The sequence below is a fragment of the Microplitis demolitor genome, chromosome 8 (assembly GCF_026212275.2).
Source record: "Microplitis demolitor isolate Queensland-Clemson2020A chromosome 8, iyMicDemo2.1a, whole genome shotgun sequence".
NCBI lineage: Eukaryota > Metazoa > Arthropoda > Insecta > Hymenoptera > Braconidae > Microplitis > Microplitis demolitor.
Genome location: NC_068552.1, coordinates 18320964 through 18345553, shown reverse-complemented (window position 1 = coordinate 18345553; position 24590 = coordinate 18320964). Strand labels below are relative to the sequence as shown.

General features: G+C 33.3%; 3 protein-coding genes across 6 annotated transcripts; 2 read left to right on the top strand and 1 right to left on the bottom strand.

The window, feature by feature from the left end:
• Positions 1-185: 185 nt before the first annotated feature.
• Positions 186-12908, top strand: LOC103572309 (DNA-dependent protein kinase catalytic subunit). Its single transcript, XM_008550844.2, has 10 exons — positions 186-397; positions 463-644; positions 711-873; positions 1190-1308; positions 1423-1815; positions 1903-2078; positions 2159-2412; positions 2483-12334; positions 12409-12632; positions 12710-12908. Exons 1-10 carry the CDS (start codon positions 271-273, stop codon positions 12785-12787), a joined length of 11568 nt encoding a protein of 3855 aa, XP_008549066.1. The 5' UTR covers positions 186-270; the 3' UTR covers positions 12788-12908.
• Positions 12909-15519: 2611 nt separating this feature from the next.
• LOC103572308 (sorting nexin-17) lies at positions 15520-20933 on the top strand. The gene is made up of 2 exons (XM_008550843.3): positions 15520-15975; positions 16083-20933. Exons 1-2 carry the CDS (start codon positions 15916-15918, stop codon positions 17508-17510), a joined length of 1488 nt encoding a protein of 495 aa, XP_008549065.2. The 5' UTR covers positions 15520-15915; the 3' UTR covers positions 17511-20933.
• Positions 20934-20993: 60 nt separating this feature from the next.
• LOC103572307 (serine/threonine-protein kinase 3) lies at positions 20994-24372 on the bottom strand. Of its 4 annotated transcripts, none has more exons than XM_053741202.1 (9): positions 24010-24372; positions 23750-23830; positions 23441-23663; positions 23113-23340; positions 22592-23044; positions 22370-22529; positions 22204-22295; positions 21950-22138; positions 20994-21881 (listed from the first exon to the last, which is right to left on the bottom strand). In XM_053741202.1, exons 1-9 carry the CDS (start codon positions 24021-24023, stop codon positions 21702-21704), a joined length of 1620 nt encoding a protein of 539 aa, XP_053597177.1. In that variant the 5' UTR covers positions 24024-24372; the 3' UTR covers positions 20994-21701. The 4 variants fall into 4 exon arrangements, with proteins under 4 accessions (XP_053597177.1, XP_053597178.1, XP_008549063.1 ...); XM_053741203.1 differs by having other exon boundaries at positions 20994-21860; positions 24010-24371; XM_008550841.2 differs by having other exon boundaries at positions 20995-21881; positions 23483-23663; positions 24010-24370.
• Positions 24373-24590: the final 218 nt, after the last annotated feature.

The following is a 24590-nucleotide window of genomic DNA, read 5'->3' as shown; positions in this document are numbered from 1 at the left end:
AAAGTGACCGTCTTTGACCTCAGTGAGTTCGAAAATTCGCAAACGATGTCGGCAATTTTTTCAGATTTATTGAAAAAAATTTGCCTCTAGTTATTAAAGATGTCGCGTCATGTGAATTCTTCGGCAACCGCGAATAATAAAGAAGAAGAAAATATCAACATGTTCTGGATAATAACAAAATATAACCTGTAATGTGATAGACTAAGGCGAAATTTTTATATATTTGTATTTCTATTGAAATTAAGTTATAATATATAATATTTAACTAAAATGGATTCTGTTAAAGAGTTTATGAGTATTTTTCTAAGATGTTGGCACGAGAGACAAGGCTTAGAATTGGAAAGATTATTCAAAGATGGGCCAAAATATTTTCAGGATGTGCCGCAAAGTGCCAAAGGTTACTAATTAATTAATTAAATAATTAATTATTATATTCCGCTAATTTAAATTCAAATTTTCTAGCACTGGCTCTCGTCATGATTTTCGATGAGAAAAACGGACTTCCGCAATTTTTAATGAAAGAAGTCAACCGCCCAGTAGTGTCCAAAGATTTTCAAAGTTCTTTTAATATGGCATTTCACTTGTTGCAATTTTTTATTACTGAGTATTCAGATGTCCTGGGACCTCATGTACTAGTAATTAAAGTCAGTATTTTTTTTAGGTTTCCATTTGTTGGTTGTTTCCTGTAATTATTTATTTTTGACCTCCAGAAATTATGTACTGCGATAGCGACATTAAAAACTGCCGCATATTTACATCGCATCGCTTGTTCAACACTTATCATGTTAATTGAAAATTTTCATGGTATCGATCTACAGCTTGATGATACTCTTAGATATTGGATTGATAAGATAAAATTGTTTTCTGATAGAGGTAACATTTTTTTTATAAAATCACTTTCAAATCCTCGTTGCCTTTGAAAAGTAAATGGAAACTTTGGCGGCATTTTTCTCTAAAGCATGAAAATTTTTTAAAAACAAAAACGTAAATTCCTAGACCTCGTTTTTTATTTTGCATTTGGAATTTTTGTTTGAGATCAAGTTTGGATAAAAAAAACCACTGACTTTTCTTAGAACAGAAAATTTTTTGAAAATTGAATTTTTAAAGAAGTGGAGACTAGTATAAATTTTTGTACTCGCGATAATTAAATCCTTGAGAAAAATTGTTAATTATTTTTTAATATTTTCAGAACTAAATCCAATATTAAGAGTACTGAGTGTGATTGCACGTTACTATCCTGCCATGGACATAATAACAGAGAAAAAAGAAATAATAAAAACTTGTGCTGTCAAGTTATTTGATAAAACGGTAGAGCATAAATTTTTATTAAATTCAAAATTTAAATTATAATTATAATATTCTATCAATAATAAATATTTTTTTATAAAATTATCTGTTTTCTTTTTTTAAATTAAATTTTAGTATAACACAATGATACATGAGAGACCGACGCTGCTGGAAATGAATATCGAGTCAATTATAGACTTACTTTACAATTTCCCGCCAAATGAAAACGACCCCGAGATAATTAAATTCTACGAACGCGTGAAGGAAGTGATTGACACCGCGGGGAAAAATAAAAAAGTTGCTATCATAAAATCTATTTTGAAACTCATGACGCAACAAATGTTCACCTTCGAAAGTTTAATATTCCGAGATAATAAATTTTGGCTGAAAACTTTTACACGTTTTCGCGCCGACGAACTCTACAGTGACATTGCAACGGAAGCTTTGAAAGTTTATTACGAACTAATGGGTAAAGTTTTCAGCGAACAAATAAAAAAAAAAGACGACAAAGAAGTTGTGGTACTTCACGTACGTTATCAAAAAATTACTACTTAATTATCAATTATTTTCCTGGCTATTAAATTTTTTTTTTATCTTTGACTAAAATAATTACAGAGTCTCAAAGGTATGTTCGTAAAAAATCTAACAAACAATTTGATCCCTCGGGATTTGCGTCTAAATGTCAATGGGTTGAGTCAAATCGCTGAGCCAATTCAAAAACTACACAACAGTGCAGCAGCCGAAGAAATTTATTCATTAGTTGCAAGTCGAATTATTCCTCTTTACTTCAGGTATAATTCATATATTTACTATGCAAATAAATATATAATGAAAAGACAATTTTGCAATAAATTTCTTTTTAATTTTTCAGCGAAGACGAAGCTCACGAGTACTTTGAAGACATCCCAGATTACCAGGAATCTTTATCCCGGATACTGATCCGCATAAATAATGTATCGAATGATCAGATCAGGGCGCTGTCAAAACTCAGTGTACTTTTAATTAAAAGATATCCAGAACTTTCGCCTATAAGTCAGCGCCATGCAATTGAATCACTGAAACGAACTCTTTCAAACATTGGGAAACTAAAATTCAATATTTGCCGAGAGTTTATTAGAAATCTAGGTAAGCTTTTATTTAAATAATTAAATTGAAGATCTAATTGAATAATTAATTGATGAATAATTAATTTTAGTCTTTGAAAGTATTGTCTGGAGTTGTTCCCACAGTCTACTGATTGACGCGGAGTATCAACGTGACGCTGAAAATTCGACAGAACGCCCGATCTGTTACAAGGATTACGTCCCACTATGGAGAGGTTTGCTCACTCCAGTAAATTGTGAAATGTCAGTACAGCAGCAAGTCGTCAATGAAATAATCGAGGCATGTATAACATTAATTGAAAAATTAAATTTAACGATAAAGACCCGCGAGGATAACGTTTTCGCGGACATTGCTGCTTCGAAAATCGCCGAAAACGAGACGGATTTCCGGATCTTCCACAACATGATCGATCTCTACGAGGAAATATTTGACGAAATAATACCCTGTGATCCAAAGGAGAAATTTTCCCGGTTTTTGTACCACGTAATACGTGCGTCGTATCAGTACCCATTGATATCAGGGTTCTACCGCCTAGTCGATCGTATTTTGAACGCTAAAGATTTTATTGACAGCGACCAGACCGTGGACAAAGAGCTAAACAAAATGATACTTCAGTATCTACAGAACACGCTGGACTCCGTCTGTAAATTTCCTCAGGAATTGCAAGTCTCTTGCATTCATCTTATTCTGCACACCCCCATGACCTTCGTGCCCTATTTGATAAATCAGTTGGTACCGATATTTAAAATAGCTTTGACCATTGGCCTAAACGACTACGATCTTGCCAACAGTGCTCTGACTGCGCTAGAAGACTACACCTGCTCAGTTGAAAACGATAAAATGAACGAGTTTATAAAGGAACTACTTCCGTTATTAGAAATATATTTGCGAAGTAAAGAGAGCTTTCAAATTTACAATGAAACGTTCAGCGCTAATGAAAAGCAAGTCTATAATAATGATGAAGGTCTAGAGAAGCTTCAAAAAAGAATTCTCTTATTGTTCGGTCGTTTTGAAGAGTCGGCAGTACTAGAATTTCTGCACAATCAATCTCTAAACACCGGAGCCTCTTGGGATAAAAAAGATTTACTGAAATATTCATTAAATTTTCCCGATTACAGTCTCGACGTCTACTTGGACACGATGTTACCTCGGGTAATGGAATTGTCATTAAATTCTAGCGATCGCCGTACAAAAGTTGCCGCATGTGAAGTTCTACACTCGATAGTCGCAATAGTTTTGGGCAAAACCGTGCAGTATTTATCAGCTGACGCGGACCGTTTTGCTCCGCTTTACAAAACTCTTTGCCCGGTTCTTCTAAGACTTGGTTGCGATGCCGACGATGTGATACGTCAACTTTTTAATCCTCTGATGCTGCAACTAACCCACTGGTTAAGTTCGAGATTGATGTTATGCTCGCCAGCAGTAAATTACCTCGTCGACGCTCTTTTCGACGGCCTGAGTGACAAAACTAATTCGGCATTAAGAGATTTCTCGGGTATTTGCCTAGCAGAGTTTGCCAAGTGGTCTATAAAACAATCCAATGATCAGGATTCATTTCGCGCGCAAATAAATATAAACACAATCGTCGAAAATATAACAAACTTTGCGTTACATCCGTCAGATAATCGTCGAATTGCCGCGGCAATTGCTTTCAATTATTTGCACAAGACTCTAACTAATTATCAAGAAATAGTTGATGTTTTTTGGCTGGAACTACTGTACGCTTTTGTAAAAAGTCTTAATGGCTGTCATGATATCAGTATTCAAACATCTCTAGATCATATAAAGAAAGTTTTGATACAGAAATCAATTATTTTTAATAAAATTGAACCGCGTAGAAAAGTACCTATTGAATTTAACGGCGGTACACTTGAAGATACGGTCAATTGGTTACTGGGTCAATGCAAATCACTGGATAATAATGTAAGAAAAAAGGCAATGGAATTATTTGCTGCACTATCGTCAGAAGTAGAGACTCATAAGTCTGCTAGAAATGTGGTGACGGCTTATTTGAAAGACAACGGAGTGCAAGGACTCAATAGAATTATTTTAAAAGGCACTGACGATACGGTTCATGGAATAAATTTGAATTCTGAAAAATCGGCAGACTATTTGAAACATCTTTTACGTACATTGGATTGTTATATTTGGCTCCTTCGTAATGATTTGATTGAGGGAGATAACGTTTTATTTGAAGCCTCGAATCCAGATCGACGTGTGATTTTCACTTGCATTAAATGTTTCACTCAATCGGTGTTGGATTTACAAAATGAAGACATAAATTCAACAATCAAAAGTCTTACCCAAGTCAGCGCGTTAGTTTGCGAAACGATAATGACGTTGTTCGATTTTATAGGCGCGATTTTGGCATCAGAAATCAGCGAAAGGGATTGGGTATATAAAGAATTATTTCAAAAAAAAATTTATACCCTCATTTCAAAATGTGTTTTCGAACCCCAGAAAGTCGGGTTCGATGTAAAGAATTTACTGATCACAGAGTCGCTTCCTTCAAAACTTGAAGTACTTTTAAATGCCTTAAAAACTAAACTTCCGCTTGAATATTTCAGCGCGATGGAAAATAAATTCCAGGTTACTATTGAAAGAGTATCGCCATCTTTGTTTGATTTTGAAGAGATTCAAGATTACAGGTCGGAAGTAAATGCCGTAAAAGGATTATTGTTATTACACAAATGTGATATTTTGCCAACACTGAGTGACGTAGACGCCGTCTCAGATAGTACGCAAAAAATAAAAAAAATATTTGACAGCCTTAAGAGCGGAGAAGCCAATCAGTGGTACGTCGAATTGAGTTCTGAAAAAAAGGTTTACTTTGAGTATTTATTGCAACTGTTGCTTAATTACGTGGCGCAACCGGCGAAATTAATTATCGAAAGAACGCTGACGGACGAGCGGCTAAATGGACCGCAACAAGATTCCAAAATTTCACATGGTGAATACTTTTTCAATACTTTCAAAGCCGTGCTGATTCCTTGTCTGCTTAAAGACATCCTTGGCACTCTAAAAGAGCTGACTGATTTATTACAAATCTCTGTGCAAGGATCTCTGTTTATAACTGAAGAAATTGTTGTTTGGGTGTTGAAGCACAAAAATCATTATGAAGAAATTTTAGAAAAGTTAGCGGATGAAATAATCGACAGGTTCAGTGTCTATGAACGCGCGTTAAATAAAGTAGAAGCGCGTAAAAAAATATTTTCGCGAATTTTCCGGACTGTCGTGCGTTTTAAGAAAAATCCTCTGGAAATAATGCACGCGCGCGGGCCGATGTACGCTTGGATTTTGAAGGAATTAAATGGCACAGACGATCTTATGAAGAAAACAAATATTTTAAATGATTTTCTGATCTGTTTAACTGGGGAAAATTCCAGCTCGCCCGAAATGAAAGTTATGCTGGACGGCTTGAAGCGAACCCGCGAAGCCGAAAGCTCGGGAGGAGTAACCGGAAACACTCTTATGATTTCGAAAATAAAAGAATGCTTCCAAACACTGCTAACATTACTGCCGGTAACGAAGTCTACGGACGTTTTTTACGCGACAATTAATTTTTCTATGGGCGTAGGAGAATATTTGTTCAGTGAAACAACTTCCAAGTGCATAACCAGTTATTTTAATAATATCGTTGACGACAAAGCTTTGAAATCTGTTGAAGTCGCGTACGATTTGTTCATGGAAACATTAATTGTAAAAGAAAGACTTGATGTTCTAAAACATTTTCTACTTCCTGGACTCAAATCGTCTAACTCCTTTGTCAAGGAACAGTTTTTCAATACGAATATAAAAGATATATTTAAAACATTGACTCAAACCACGACAAATAATTTGACTGATGATAAAAAACTTATTGTATCAAAAATCGGTTGTTTCAATTTAATTGAACTGATGTTTGTTAATTTAGATTTAGAAAAAATAAATAACAAAGATGGAGTTTTAGCGAGTAATATTTTATCAGGCAGTTCATCAAATGATTCAGTGACTCAACGAATTTTTAAACTCACTTATCAAATTCGTAGTTTCAAAAGTTCTGTACTTGAATTCGCTGAAATTGTGAGACTTCTTCACTGTGCGGCTTACAACTGCGCGATAACAATAGCCAGTGAAGCCGAAGACAGCAAGTACTATTTATCTTTATTCGCCGAGAATCGAAAGGCCGGTCAATTGATATGGGAGAATATAATCGACTGTAAGAAAGTCTACGAGTTATCGCAGACTTTCAAGGAGTACCCGAAGCAACGGAAGAAACTCGTTAATATCAGAAAGTCAGTACGAAATCGTCAGAATGACCCGTTGATTTATTCATACATAAAGAGTTACGATCTGGCAACTTCGACACTGAATGAAGATGTTTACGCGCATGATTTTAATGAAGTCGCATTGCTAACTACTCCTTCAAAAGAATCAGCTTCGCTATCAGTGACCTTAGAAATTGATGACTTCAATAATCACGAATGCATGCCACCAATCTGCGCGATTTTAAAAATAATCAGTGAAAGTAGACCAGGTTTTACGGTTCCGAATCCTCAGAACCCTCCGAGAGAGTTCACTTTATTTGCTGGATCAATGGGTTGTGTTCACCAAAATGCTCAACTATTTATGCTGAAAATAATTCTCAATAATCAGTCAATATTTAAACCGTACGCAGAATTATTTTTGGCGCCAATAATAAAAACTGTCATCTCGCTGCTAAATCGAGGCCCGCTGAATTATATAATAACTGATGGGCTCTTACTGCTGATAGACTGGGCCGATGTAGCGATTCCTGATGAAAAACTTGGCCAGCCGGCCAATGAATTATTTTCTCTGCTGGTTGATAAAGTAGATGAAGGACCTCCCAGTGATTACATTATAAGATACAACTTCCGAATCGTCGAACTGCTTGTTCAAGTGTGGCACCAACTGCTTACTCTTCCAAAATGTCTTGATGTTAGAATGACATTAACACGCGAGCGTGCCATCAGACTTATTCTCATTCTGCTCGCCAACAATATGGCTGCGGAAATAATTTGCCGTACTGACATCCTAGATTATTTGATAAATTCGTTGAAAGAAAATTGGCATAACAAAGAAGAAGAAGTTCTCCACACCTGCGAAGCGATCGCTCTTTTCCTTAAATTTTCCAGTACGACAGAAAATACCGGTGTTGAAAATCATATCACTGATAAAATCCATCCAGTTTTACGGTCACTGCAATCAAAAAATGCAGACAGACTCGTGCGCTGTATCCATGTGATGGCCAAAGCGTACCCACTTTTGGCAGATGAGTTTTTTGTACACATACTTGATAATATTTCAAAAGTTGCTGCGCCGAATATGGCCAAATGCATGGAAGTTATTCTGCAAAGAATGCCACGGATGGAACCACAAAATATAATACGTGATTTAAATTATATTAAATTCTTTGATTTACTACAAAATAAAGTGATATCGTGTGAAAAAGTATGTCTTGAAATAGTCGATAAGCTCGTTGCGATTCTTGATCCCATGAGATTTGTCTCAGTGGCAAATACCGTAGGAACTTATTCACATCACGATTCACCGGAGTATCGAAAATTAACATACAATATATTTATGAATTTATATAAAAAATACTCAACAGACATTACAGATGATCTAGATATACAGAAATTAGTTGATATGAGTAAGAAGATACTTTTACATGGACTGCTTGATCCATTTGAAGAGCTTCAGGCAAAAATGACCATTTTCTGGACTGAAGAAATCGGTTTACGTGAAAAATGTACCGACAGAATACTCGATATACTTGATGTCTACTCGCCCGATGCAGAAAAAGATTTTCTGACAGCACTAACAATCATATTTTTACATATGACAAAAAAATCCCCGGCTTATAATCAAATTATGTTCGAACCTCTAAACAAAAGCTGTAATTACCGCGATTACGCAGTTGCCATTTCATGGAGAATGAAAAATTTAAGCTACCGTATTCCATTGTTCACATCTTCGTACGCGAATCACTACAGCCAGAGGCACTCGTTGTCTAGCGCAAATATCGATGACTTAACGTCCACTGACAGAGAATCGGTATCACGGGGTACTGTCACTTACTACTCGTCGTGGCGCGATAGATCGTTTACAAATGAATCGTTTCTCGCAGGAAAATCTACAAGTACTTTACGCACAGATGACATTTTTGTTGTACCAAAATCCCCGTCGCGTAACATATTTTCGCAGCGTTTTCTAAATGAACCACCGGATTCAAAAACGTCAACGATCAACAGAAAATTGCAGCACTATCATCAGCGAGAAGATATCTTGCGTCAACAATTGAATAAACAGCGCAACTCAGTTAAGTTGAATAGAAATTATCGTATTGGTGATTTTCCTGATATTGCGATAACTCCGGAAGCAGTTCTCACTCCGCTGCAAGAACTTATTAAAAAGGATGGAGTTATATGCAAAGATTTGGCTGTGTCTATGATTCATTCTTTACTGAACCAAGTGCAGAATCAATCGAGAACAAAAAGAGATAATTATTTCAATGATTTTATCAAAAGTTTAGAGGTTAAGCTGAACAATGTACTAGAGAATCACCGCGAGAGCGGCCATATTGTCGCTATGATACTAGAAATAATGTTCCGTGCAGAAAATATTGAATTTAACTCCACCACAGTGGCTAGAGTGTCCAAAGCTACTGATTTCAACTGTCTAGGAGCGCTTTTGCTTGAAAAAAATCTAATTTCCGGTTCAGAAGATCAAGTTCCTCCAACGAAAAGAAGACGTTCTGATGAACCTGGTACATCGTCATCAATTGCACGTGATTATACTGACGAATGGGTGCAATTAGCAGAGCTCTATGAATCAACGAGTGAAGTTGATGTTGTGCTGAGTATTTTCCAAAATCACGTGCTAAATCTACAAGAACTGAGTGAAGCTTCGGCTGCTAGAGCAAACAGCAGATGGGACAAAGCATTGCATTTATATAAAAGTGCACTTAGTCGTTATAATCCAGTTGATTTTTCAGAAACTGGAGCGATTCAACGTCACTGCCATCAGTCTGTTTTCGAATGTTTTGCCCGACTGTCAGATTGGGATCAAATTATTGCGCAAATCCGGTCGACGGCTGGTGAAGACAAAGATTTAGATCATTTTCTAAACATTTCAAAATCACCTGAAGGATGGTGCTCCTTGTGGTACTTCAAAGCGTTTACTTATCAATACACGACATTAGACAGAGAATACACTCCTAAAGAAGAATATAAACGCGCCCAACAATTCGGTGACAAACTTTCAGGATTTTTGAAGATCAAGCCTAAACTCGAGTTACTAAAAGAATTATTTGCCGAAGAAATAGCTGCGATTTGTGCTACAAAATATCGCGAACCGTCACGTGATTTTATAAATACTGCTCTAGATAAAGTAAGAGAACAGTGGATTCAACTGAGTCCTCTGTCAGCGGCTCTGAGAGCGCACCAGGTTACAAAATTACGTGGAATAAGTAATATTGATATCTACTGCAAAGCTGTAGCAAGTAATCCAAACAAAATCCAATCACTTTTGATGAACTATTGGTCAGCTAGTTACCCACATTCGCAAGATAATTTGCTACCCTGGGACATGCATATTGCGTATCGAACACATTTCGCCAAAGGGTTGAAAGAGAATCACCTGACCAAAAATTCATCACAGGAAGAACTTGGCAGTGAAGTTGAAACGCTTATTACTGGATTGAAGTATCACATGGTCGAAGCTGCTTTTCAGCAACGGAACAAATCACTGATGGGAAAATATCTACAGTCTATTAATATCTCAAATAAAAAATCATTTGGTCCTGACAGTAAGTTTTTCAGTGAATTTACCCTGAATCGAGCGAGATACAATATTTTATCAGCACAAATGGGTAACTCTGAAGATAAGTTGATACAGTATCCATCTTCTTGGAACAGGGCAGAAAAAATATTACTTAATGACAACACTGACATTACGACGCGAATAAATACTCGGCAGCTTATCAGCGAACTGGTAAAAAATGTCATTGATTTGAACAATCGCGACCAAGAACTTTTCCAACAAATCGTCAATAAAATTGACCGGCATATTGTCAAGTACATGGACCATTCCAATGACGTTATCAACGGTTTAAATGCCTGCAGCCTCAATAATCTCAAAGCGTGTTGTATCGATGCTTCGCGGCACTCAGTAGAAGACAGTAAAGTCAAAGATTGCTATTTAAAACTACTGAAATATTGTCACAGTAAAATATTGACTGGCCAAGCTAGTCGGGAACTAATTAAAGAGTTCGTGAACTCTACATTGAGAGCGATGTGTTATAATTCATCTGAAGCTGCTAATTATTTTCCCTGTCTACTTAATGTTGACTATCTTAAAGACCCGGAAATAAAAGAAATTTTCAAAGCGCAGACCAAAAAAATACCACTGTGGCGTTTTCTTAAATGGCAATCTCAGTTATTGTTCCACTTATCAACTTCGCTGGAGGAAGTAGTGGCGCCAATTATCGAAAAACTGTTTCACCAGTACCCAAATGCGCTTATTTACAGCCTTAGGTTGACTATCGATACCAATCCTGGAGTAAAAAACCACCCGATTATAAAGAAACAAATGCAGCTATTTCGTGGTCAGGTTGAGTTGGAAAAATTCATTGAAGCGATGGAATATTTAGTGAAGCCTGAACTATATTTACAGTATTTTTTGAAAAAGTTTAAAAGAAATTCAGTATTTACTGACAGTTCGTTCGATTTACTGATGCAAAAAATTTATCCAGACAACGCGCTAAGTATGCAGGGAAAGCTCTACAAAGAGATCGCAAAATACCGGGAAGAAATGAAGCGTATGAAGAAAATGTCCAAGGAAGATTTTGTGGCTCATGTTGATAAGATAATGAGAGAATTGATTCAACAGTCGGACAAATCCAAGGATAGCAACTCTTTGAAAGACTACAGCCCCTGGTTGAGTCAATTTAGCGGCTCGGATATCGAAATCCCTGGTCAGTACTCCGGGGACCGCGAACCTTTTCCGAAATACCACGCGAGGATAATGAAAATAGAGCCGAAGATTCAGGTGATGAAGTCAAAAAGCAAACCCATCAAAATAACAATAATTGGGAATGATGCCAAGTATTATAACTTCTTGGTTAAATTCGGTGAAGACTTACGACTTGATGAGAGAATTGAACAGGCGTTCGGTATCATGAATGAAATACTCAGAGCTGATATCGCTTGTTCCCAGCGAAATTTGACAATAAACACCTACCAAGTAATAGCACTCTCTGGTTCACTGGGTCTCATTCAGTGGATTGATAACACGAAAAGTCTCAATGATTATATCACCTTTGATTTTAATGAGGAACAGAAAAAAAGACATGCTCATATTAGAGAAGAGTATGCCAGCTGGATTGGAAACGCAAGTCCTGGTGCCAAACCGATTGTGCAGTACAAAGAGTCTTTAATTAAATATGATTCCAAGGCAGTCATTGCTAAAATGAACCAACTGATCGCTAAGACAGAGTGGGATTTACTGAGACGTACGTTTTTGATGCTGAACCCTTCGTTGGAAAGTTTTATAACGTCGCGGAGAAATTTCGTGGTTACTTATGCGACAATGTGTGTCGCGCACTGGATACTGGGGATTGGTGACCGTCATCTTGAGAATACTTTGATGAAAGTTGAGTCTGGAAAGTGTACGGGAATTGATTTTGAATCGGCATTCGGCGGCGGAATTGATCAAGTGATACCAGAATGTATGCCATTTAGACTGACTAATCAGATCAAGGGACTGATGAAGCCGTTTGATGAAAATGATGAGTTCAAAACAATCATGATTCATGTCCTGACGGCTTTGAGAAACTCAAAGGGCCCTTTGTTAGCGTACTTGGGAGTCGTCGCCAGTGAAAATCTTAACTGGAGTGAACACGCGCAACAGTTGATGGAAAAAATTCAAGATGATCATCATGGTAAGATTATAATTTATTTTATTTTAAATAAATTTCTTTTAAAATTAGTAATTGATATTTTTAATTGTTTTTAGTTGTGGACATCAACTGGTTTCCGGAAAATAAATTTGATTATATATCGAGGAAGTTGAATGGAGAAAAACCTTCAGAGATTGTGTTGAAAGAATTGAAAAATCAGCATTTAGACGACAAATATTATCTGAGATATTCTAAGATTGTGAAAGGGACGGATACTGAGAGTGATAAATTGCCGGCTAGGATAAGATTGCAGGAGAATAATTTGACAGCGACGGAACAGGTACGAATTGCTGTTATTATATTTATATTAAATATACAGATCTATGAATAAGAACCTATATTTTGACTGACTTTTAGGTCGAATGCCTGCTAGAACAAGCAACGGATTTAAATATTCTTGGTCGTACATACGCTGGGTGGAGTCCATGGATATGAATTATTATTGTAATAAACATTTAAAATTTTTTTGTAAAATCTTTGGAATTAAATTATGGAAAGCAGTATATAAGAAATACTTATTTATAAATAAATGAGCTTATAATTTGGTAACCAGTGACCAATTTTTATTTCTCAATTATTTTCTTAGCTTTAAAAGTAATTCAGAGTTCACCCACAATAAAAAATATACTCGAAATTTTTAAATTTGATTGATTATTCTCATATCAGTCCCAGCAGGAGCGAAATTATGGACTACTCTCCACAAGAAGTCATGGACAGTGCCAACCTCATCTATCTTCATTTATCCTAATTTATCCTAATATAAGTCTCAACTCAAAAAATAAATTATTCCCAGGATTTTTTATGGCACTCCCGACTAGAGGGGATCATAATGAACAAAAAACGTTTGTGGTATGATGGGTTATTCCCAACAGGAGCAAAGTTACGGGTCACTTCTTATAATATTGCATAGACAGTGTCATCTGCCTGCATCTGCCCGTATCCGCCTGACGTCGATTACTCAAAAAATAAATTATTCCTAGAACTTTTTATGGCTTTTCCTACTAAAGGGCATCATAATGAACAAAAAACATTTGTGGTATGATGGGTTATTCCCAACAGGAGCAAAGTTACGGGCCACTTCTTATAATATTGCATAGACAGTGTCATCTGCCTGTATCCGCCTGACGTCAATTACTCAAAAAATAAATTATTCCTAGAACTTTTTATGGCTTTTCCTACTAAAGGGCATCATGATGAACAAAAAACGTTTGTGGTATGATGGGTTATTCCCAACAGGAGCAAAGTTACGGGCCACTTCTTATAATATTGCATAGACAGTGTCATCTGCCCGCACCTGCCTGTATCCGCCTGACGTCAATTACTCAAAAAATGAATTATTCCTAGAACTTTTTATGGCTTTTCCTACTAAAGGGCATCATAATGAACAAAAAACGTTTGTGGTATGATGGGTTATTCCCAACAGGAGCAAAGTTACGGGCCACTTCTTATAATATTGCATAGACAGTGTCATCTGCCTGTATCCGCCTGACGTCAATTACTCAAAAAATAAATTATTCCTAGAACTTTTTATGGCTTTTCCTACTAAAGGGCATCATGATGAACAAAAAACGTTTGTGGTATGATGGGTTATTCCCAACAGGAGCAAAGTTACGGGCCACTTCTTATAATATTGCATAGACAGTGTCATCTGCCCGCACCTGCCTGTATCCGCCTGACGTCAATTACTCAAAAAATGAATTATTCCTAGAACTTTTTATGGCTTTTCCTACTAAAGGGCATCATAATGAACAAAAAACGTTTGTGGTATGATGGGTTATTCCCAACAGGAGCAAAGTTACGGGCCACTTCTTATAATATTGCATAGACAGTGTCATCTGCCCGCACCTGCCCGTATCTGCCCGACGTCGAATACTCAAAAAATAAATTATTCCTAGAACTTTTTATGGCTTTTTCTACTAAAGGGCATCATAATGAACAAAAAACGTTTATGTTGTGATGGGTTGATTACACGCGTTAAATTTAAAATTTGTAGAATAAATTATTAGAAACGAGAAAAATTAAAAATCGTACATCTAACTAAAATAGCGGCAGAATATGATAGAAAAATATTTAAAATTAAAAAAAAAATACTCAAGTGTTTGAACAGGCCTTGGCGAAGAAATAATATCCAGAAGGGTTTCCTAATACTCTCGGAGATTCGAATTAAATTGCTCTAAGTCTATTGCAGCTAAAAAAACGTCACTTATCTGCTATTTTCCACCAGACAAAACCAGATGATTTTGCTCAGGAACCAGGAAGTCAGCATCAGCTATCAACAACACTTTACACTACCACTGAACACTTGACACTTAACAACACCACATACACTTTGCACATTTTAATTAAGCAATAACTATGAGCAACTAATTTAATGGATAATTACACAACGTAACTGCAATACTGCGTTTTAATTCAAACGTAAAGAAAGATCTGGACTACTACTGCCATTGTTGATGATACTAACTGTCGTTATCAAACCGTCAGTTGATACTAAGCAATCGATTTCGCGATTCACCGATTGCCCCCACTTATAAAACTATGAACGTCGACTACAGCGATGCGCAGTAGCGCCACTGGCGCGAAATTTCAAAATTTAAATTTAATCATTTAAAATAACTTGTGTCAATAATTATATTAATTAGTGTGCATTCGGATTCGCTCTAGCTCTAGCTCTTACTATATTCTAACTCTTGACTAGAGCTAGAACTCGAACATTTCCGAATGCATGTCAAGCCGAAGTTGGACCCGGCATTTTCGTTTCAAATAATCCAACACCCGACCTCGTTTTCGATCTCCCATTTTCTGTTATTTCATCACCACAAAGTAAATATAATTCTAATCACCAATTTTAAAAAAAAAATCTCTTCATTAACTCACCTAATTTTCCTCTTCCCAGGAAATCTAATCTCGGATCTTCTGATTTCTTTCCGGTGTCTTTATATATTTACACATTATTTATTCTCTCCACTCTCAATTATCTACATTTTAAATAATTACCACTAAATTTACCTGCTTTCTATGCATATTTTAATTTAATGTCACACGTAATTCCCAAGAAAGAAATTTTTTTTCAACCGACATTCCCTTAGCGTTTGCCGCCAACGGCAGCCATTTTCCATTTGAACCCCAATAAAAAAATAAATTCCAAGCCGACAACCGAGGAAAAAAATATCAACACACTTCGTAACGTAATAGTGGGCAGTAGTGGGTGTATTGCGCATTGTATCTGTCAAATAAAATACATATTTCTATTCTCCATTCTCCATGCCGTATTAGGAATTGTGGGCACTAAAATAATGACATTTTCATCTGCAGTACGCTTCGATTCAACAAACTAACATATTTTACTTACACTATAAATCATCCCAAAATATTTAATGTCAACGACATCATAACCAGGTTATTTCCTTCAATATTATTAATTCCCATATTTTATCAACTCCCTGTTCGATTTTATTTTTACATTTAATATCAACACCCGACTGTCAATGTAAACTCTAATTATTTATAAAAACAATAATTTAAATTTAAAAAAGTAATTTTAATTAAAAAGTGATACAAAAATGCATTTTTCAATTCCTGATACTCAAGAATTCATTGATGGATCTGGGAATTCTTTTGTGGTAAGTGATTAGATAATTATTATTTGTTTTATTATTCAGTATTTTTTATCAAGTTGATAATTTATTTATATATTCATTTATTTGCTTATATTTAATATTAATTACAGAGTTATAACATCCATATAAATGGACTCTTCCATTGTTCAGTTCGATATAAACAAATGCTGAACCTCCACGAGCAATTAGTAAAAGAAATCGACATAACACTTCCAACATTTCCGCCAAAAAAATTTTTCCCACTGACTGCCAACCAACAGGAAGACCGTCGTCTTTCCCTGGAGAAATATATCCAGACAATTGGACAGAATCCGGCGATAAATAACTCTGAGTTATTGAATGGATTTCTGCTTAACGCGCAACAAGAAACGAGCGCTCGTGTTATGGAGAACGACGAGTTCCTCGTCCATCTGATGAACAACCAGCAAATAAAACTGCAGATATCAACCGGCGATAGCTCGAGCAAAGTTCTAGAAAAGGTTTGTCGTCACTTAAACTTACCACCCGAATACGACTCATATTTTTCGTTATTTATCGTCGTCGAGAACGAGAACGGGGACGTTAACATTCTCCGGAAGTTGCATGATTTTGAGTCCCCGTTGCTGACACGTGCGAATATTAATTTTACAAATGTCCAGGTGGTTCTTGGGAAAGGTTACTGGGATGTTAATAATGACAGCAAACTGATGCATGACCCCGTCGCGCTTAATTTACTTTACATCCAAGCAGTCGCGGAAATAAATCGCGGGTGGATAATAGTCCCGAGTCCACTGCAAGCTCATTTGCATGATTGTCATGAAAAGAATAATAAAAATGAATATTTAAAACTGGTAAGTTCATTTAAGTACTACGGCTTCATACAATTCGCTGTGTGTTATTGTGATTTTCCTCAGCCGAATACAAAAGTACAAGTGGCTATAGGTAGAAATGAGTTAAACTTGCGTATATTTATGGAAAATAATGAAGAACATGAAGCGATATTCAAAGTAACGCGTATGCGATGCTGGCGAATAACGACCTTGCAGAATAATTTCATTGATAAAAATAACAAAGAACAGGAAACGAATGATTACAGCTTAGAATTATCATTTGAATACTTGGTCGCTAAAAATCAGCTCCAGTGGATAACGATATCGTCTGATCAGTCGATACTTATGTCTGTATGTTTGCAAAGTATGATCGACGAATTGTTGCTAAAACACGTCAACAGTCCTAAGAACAATCAGCTGACGGGTAAATCTTGGACCTACATAATGAGAGATGGACATAGCCGGATTACTATGGGTTCCAATCCAGCTCACAGCGCACCTGGTACGCCGACAATTAATAGTGACAGAGTACAAAAAGACAAATTAAACCAAGAGTCCGTTGGCAAATCAGATGACACTGTAATTAAAAAATTATCCGAAAGGTTTTCGAATGTCAAAAGTAAAAAGACAGATTGTAGAATTACCACTCGTTCAAAACAACCGGGCACGAGTGACTGTGATATTATGGAAAATAATGCATTTCATATGATAGGAGACGAAGATCTTTGAAATATAATTTTGTACAGATACTGACTACTACCGCCAATTAAAATAATTATTGATATTATATAAATATATATATTATATATAAATATGAAAAATTTTTATAACGCACTAAAGATATCGTAATTGCACTATTTTATCTAACATGACATGTTCCATTATCAAAGGATATATTATATCATATATATATTATTATTATTATTAATTGATATGCAATTTTATATTGTATTAGTCATGTCGCTCAAATCAATATATTTATTTATATATTATTGTACTTAATAATCACGTGTCCAGTTCATTTGCCGGCGCGTTTATTTTTAAATTTTAAAAAATTAACGCTAGTGGTTTGATCACTAATTAATTTATTTATTATTAATTATATTTTTTTTTAATTATGAAATATTTCAAAAAATGAGAAATAATGTATGTAAATGAAATTGACCAAACCACTAACTACACAATTGTTATCACAGTGACATTGTGCCAAAAATGCTATTTGACTTAAAAAAAAAAATATAATTAGTGAAAGAATATTACAAGCCGTCCAATAGTTAATAATTAAATATTCATTTGTTAAAATTCATTATTTTATTTTTTATTATTTTAAATGACAAAAAAAATTAACTAACACATAATTAACAAATAAATTTATTATATGATTAAATAACGTTTATATTGTAAGATTATATTACATGTTTTATAATTAACTAATTAATTCATTCATTCATTAATTTTTTTCCACTGTGTCATCAATTTAAATACTTACGTAAATTATTTTCGATTACATATTATCAATAGATCTTAGTTTAAATTTAATAAATTACCCAATTATTGACACTGTTAGAAAAATAAAAAATTTTACCGACATTTTTTGACCGCGAAAATTTAAAATTTCATAAGAATTGACATCGATGTCCGTAATTAGAACATTTAAGTAATAAAAAATATTTAAATCTCTGCCATAGTTCTTAGTGTCAATAATTGGGAGTTTTATCCTGTATCGTTACTGGATTAATTTTTAAAAAAATAATAATAAGCACCAAATTACAAATAACGAAGCATTTTATTAGTAAAAAAAAAAAAAAAAAAAAATAAACAAAAGGTAAATTAAATAAAATAAAAAATGTCAATTGTACTAGATGAATATATGTGATACATATCCTGATTATAAGCTTCCTTGCGACATATTACTATTATTATTATAAATTGTTAATTATTAAAGTTATTTTTTTAATTACTATTATTATTATTATTATTATATTACGTAAATATTATTTGGGCGTTAATAAATGCATTTTTAATAATAATTATAATTAGTGTTGGTAAAATTCCACTCAAGTGTAATATAAAGTCAAGGCCTCTCAATTAAGATTGTGCTTCAATTTTTATTTATTATTGTAAATTTATTTATTACGAGCTTTACTTTTTATTTGTATTTAAATATATATTATTATTATATTTTAAGAAACATCGGGAAGTATTTCACATTTATTTAGAATTATTTATTATTACTATTTTTAATCGACGAGCAAATTGTTGATACATTTACCGATAAATTAAAATAAAAAGTAAAAAAAAAATAATTTGACTGTGGAGAATTGCCAACTCTGTTTTTTTAATTTTGTTAGTGTAAAAAAAAAAATAAATAAATGACTATTATTTGCATTATAGATTTTAATAATAAAAGGAAAAACATTTACAATAAATCGAAAAAATAAATTTAAATCAATGCTGAAATATATGTAATATATATATGTAAAATAATTAACGCGAAAAAAATGCACGTTAACAGAGATATTAACAGATTTATACATACAAATGTAAATAAATAAATGATGCCTTGTAAATATTGTTAAAACATACATGATCTTCCTTGAAAAAATAATTATTTTAAATATTTTATTATTTTTAAAAACTATTAATTGTTAACATAAGAATACTTAAATTATCTGGAGCAATTTGTAACCATAAAATGGTCTAAGTATAATTTTTTATTAAAAAAAAAAAAATGTTATCAATTTTTGACTCCAATGATTAATAATAATAATGTATAATACAATTAAAAATGTCATGATGAAATAAAAAAATTATTTTTTAGAATAAATATAAATTTTACGCGAATATTTAATTAGTGTAGAAATTTTAAATAATTTAATAATAGAATATTCTGTGCCTAGGAATAAAATAAGACGATTTCAAGCGAAGCCTGAAATTTCATTTTATTCCATGCCACATTTTATTACTGTCTGCATTGAAACTGTATTTAAATGTTTAGAGAAGTGATAAAAATATGATCAGCAAATGTACAAATACAACTTTCAATTTTGTCAATTAGAATTACATCTAGTTCTCGTATTTGAAAATTTAATACCGACGCTGAGATTTGAACCCGAGTACCTCAAAATACCAAATCTATGTCTTTTACACTTCGTCATATTACAAAAAATTTTAATTTTGTTCTGTTTAGCGGGAAAGAAGTCGCACTTATAAAAAGACAAAGAATTTAAATGCGCGGTCACGGAAATTTCTCAAACATCGACAGAAATTTGAACTTTCCAAGATTGGAATTTATTACTTTTCCCTCTAGATGTATAATCTACTGCAGCTAAATTTCATTGGTCTGGTTGGATTTTTTTCACTGACAGAGTTTCAATGCAGACATAAAAAATCTATTTTGTATGTCAATAATATAATCAACGAAATGAATTACTCGTCGATACTTTTTTTGTTCTCTCTATATGGCAACATTACTTGGTCATTAAAATATTTAATTACGGTCTAAAAATGTGTAGATTTACGTTATTATTAATTTTAAAATCAGATCTTGTATTGCGTTTATCAATTATTATTATTTCTATATCAAAAATATGTCATTACTTTGTACGATTACTGACTAAATAATCGTATTGTAAGATTAGATCAGTTCTGGCTATCAATTGTTACTTTTTAATTAATTATTTATTTAAATACGCAGGATAGCTTTTAATTGGCAATTAAAATTAATTTTTTATGCCCACATAAGTAGTTATATTATTGCAACACTCAAAATAATCAATAATAATAATAATAAAATAAAATAAAACGTGCAGTTAAATTATTTATCAGCAGCGTTAAGTAACAAGTTTTTTTTCAAAACATAAATATAATAATAATTGTTATTATTATTAATTATTCAATGAATAACTTTGCAAAATAATATTTAATTATCAAGATCATTTTTCTTTGACACGAAATAAGTTTTTTTTTTTTTCAATGCATAAGCATATTCTGACAAACTATACTGTCATTAATTTTTGCGTTAATCAGCAAAATTTCAATAAATTTTAAATAGCTCATGTAACATTTTTTTCTGTTTATTTTTATTTTAGATAATAATAATAATAAACTGAATAATAACGCATAAATGCCTTAAATAGGAAGACTAATTTCTAGTTTTTTTTTCTTTTTTTTTTTTTTTTTTTTTTTTAATTATCGTAATATATCAACCTATGTATATAATTATTTTACATGTGCATCTTTAAATATCTCAAATAATTGTTATTATATGACAATATTATTTTAAATATTTTACTGGGAAAACTTACTGATATTTTAATGAAGACTAAAAATTTTTATTTTAATTATAATCCTTATTAAAAAACTTTAAAACTATTTGGCAAGTTAATTTGATTTTAAATTAAATATATTTAATATTTTATGGAAAAAAAAATGGATGTAAAGTAAGAGACCTAGTACTTGATTAGAAAACTAGTACCCGGTCACTCATATATTTGTATATCTATGTTTACTAAATTCTACTAAATATTGATTTTCAAATACAAGGAGAGATCGGGTACTAGTTCCCCGATTGGGTACTAGGTCTTTTATCTTGAGTTGCATCTTTCATATAATTTAATAAAATATATTACACTATTAAAACATACCGATATTGAGAAAAGTAAATTAATTAGGGGAAGCTAATTAACAAAATATATAAGGAAATAATAATTTTTTAAAGAAATGAATCTGATAAAAGAAGTGAATATGAAGATAATAAGATGCACTATGTGTTGTAAATAAATGTGGGTCACACTGACAGGAGTAAGTAAACTCTTGACATGATTACAGAATAAAATCTATAAATTTATACAACTGTACACCACTGTTAACACTATCATCACACATCTATTATTTTAACGTACAAAAATTACCAAACTGTTAGAAATTTTGCTGTCTCTTTCTCTTAGTATCCATGGCATCGAGAATTGGCTGTCTCTTGGTCTGATACCTCCTCCTCAGCTCGTCGATCTCGCGTTCCATCTCTGCGTCGAGACTAGTCATCCGTTGCTGCAGCTCCTCGTACGAGAGGAATTTTAACTGCAGGATATGGTTGTTTATCTAGTATTCAATTTTTAAATAATAATGCCTATTTATTTTTTACCTAAAACTTTTTATAAAATACTTACGAAATCAAAATCACGTTCTGTAAATGCGTTTTGAAACTTGGGTATGTTATTGTGCGGTGGCTCGGGTATCGGGTGGGAAATTTGATTTAATTGGAGCTGTAGGTGGCTTTGGAACCTCTGGGATTCCGTTGGAGTCGGTGGGTCCACTTTATTCTCAGCTTCTGTATTGTGTAAGACTTGACCATTGCCCTAAAAATTGTAATATTTAAGTATTGATCCCTACTATTGATCACAAATAATAATTATTGATTTACTTTAACGATTTCCGGAGCTTCTTTTTTGTCAAAATGATCGAGAAATAGAGGCCGGTATTTTTTTCCAGACTCTACTGATCCTGTATTGTGCCCTAGTGTAAAAAATTTAAGAAATTAAATGATATTTAAATTTATTTATAAATAATATCCATTTTAAATAAATTACTTTTCATTGTCGCTTCGTTATCGGTATCACTGTTGATAACCATAGTACCCAGATCAAGAATTGTCGACACCAGAGTCCCAGTATCTGGAAGATCACCAGGTACTAAAGTCCCCGGATCTTCTGGCAAAAGTTTCATTGTTCCGCTGCAATCTTCTTCGTCCTAATTAAAAAAATAATTAAAATAAAATAAAATAATAAATCAATTGACATTAAAATTCATACCGAGTCATCAGCATTATTTTGTCCTTTGATAGCAACATTGTTTATAATATGAGTGCGATGTGCGCTCTGTTTCTCCCGAATTTCATGAGCGTCTGCAATCATTTGGCTGAGAATATTTGGCTGTTTCGCAGCTCCAATAAATTCGTGATTCAGCAGCTCCGTAGCCGTTGCACGTTCTTCGGGATTTTTGACAAGACACACACTGACAAAGTCAATGAATTCCGGGCTCCACTGATCGGGTTCTCTAAAACTTGGAGGTGGTTTCGTCGGTATCATAAATATCGCTCTCATTGGATGAATGTCACCGTAAGGAGGTTTTCCTTCAGCCATCTCCAGTGCTGTTATTCCCAGAGACCAGATGTCCGCGACACAGTCGTACCCTATTTCCTGTATTACTTCCGGTGCCATCCAGAATGGAGTACCAATGACAGTATTTCGTTTTGCCATCGTATCCTGTTTAAATAAATAAATAAATCACAAAAAAATTGAATTATATATTTTGATAAATATTATCATCATACCGTAAGTTGGCCAGCAACACCAAAGTCTGCTAATTTAGCATGGCCTTCATTATTGAGCAAGATATTGCCAGCCTTAATATCTCTATGTATTTTACGCCTCAAGTGAAGATACTCAAGACCTTTGAGAGTATCACAAAGAATTGTTGCTATTTCATCTTCTTGCAGTGTTTTCTTCCGTAGCCTCATGATGTCACTTACTGAACCAGCACCACAATACTCCATAACAATCTAAATATATTTTTGTAGACACAAAAAATACTTAATAAAGGAATGTAAAAATATAAAAACTAGATTTTTATCTCACGTAAAAAAAATGGAACTGCCTTACATTAAAATAAGTTTCTATTCTATTTAAATTAAATATTTTTACCCAGAGATCTGTGTTTTTAAAGTAACTCCCATAGTATTTAACAACATATGGAGAATCGCATTGTTGCATTATGGATATTTCTTTTATTATTTCTTGCAAATCGGTATCCACTGGCACTTGTTTTATGGCAAGTACTTGTCCACTTTCTTTGTGCAGTGCTTTGTATACCGATCCATAAGATCTGCAAGTAAATCAGATTAAAATTCAAATAATTAAATTAAATAACAGATCATACAGTTGTAAAATAAAATAATTAAATGACAGTACCCTTCTCCAAGTTTGCAAATAATATCAAATACTTCCTCTGGCTGTCTCGTCAAACTCTCTTCGGACAATTTCTTAAGTTCGCTGTAACAAAACCGTCATCGGTAAATAAAATAAATGGTCTTTTACAAAAAAAAAAAAACTTAAAAATTTTTAGCACAAAACGGTAAATAAAATTAATCATAAAAATCTATAAATAAATATTTTCGAAAGAAATAAAAATGACAATCTAAATAAAGCCGACAATAATAATAATTTGTTACCTCTTAGAAGACATTTTTGTATTTTTTTACAATCACTTATCGGAATCTTAATAAAAAAACCCACCAGCATCCACAAAATTTTTTTTATATTATATATTTACAGCTCTCGTAAGTTGAAAAAAAATTCCAGCTCCGTATAATTATAAATTCGTTTACTAAATCATAGTACCCATACAAAATTAATTATTTAAATAATAACTTTTATCATAAATTACATATTTATTTATTTATTAACAATGTTTTATTTATTATTATTATAATAATAATATATATTATCAACAAAGTTAATATAACCACCAAAGTAAAATATTAAAAAACATCAGCCATCGGTCCATTGTAGATGGCAGAGTTCATTTATTTCAATATTGCCTACAATATGACATCCAGCTACAGTTTGATGCTAAGGAGCGGAGATTTAAACCTAAAGATCTGTTTCCATAAAGCAGCTCGATTTTTAAAAACCATTCAAACCATAGTCATTATTTTTAAATTTAATTACAGCTAAAACGTCACCAGTCTCTTCACCTGTCAAAAAAAAACCATTTTTTTTATTTACGCGGGAAAAATTATAATTTCCAAGT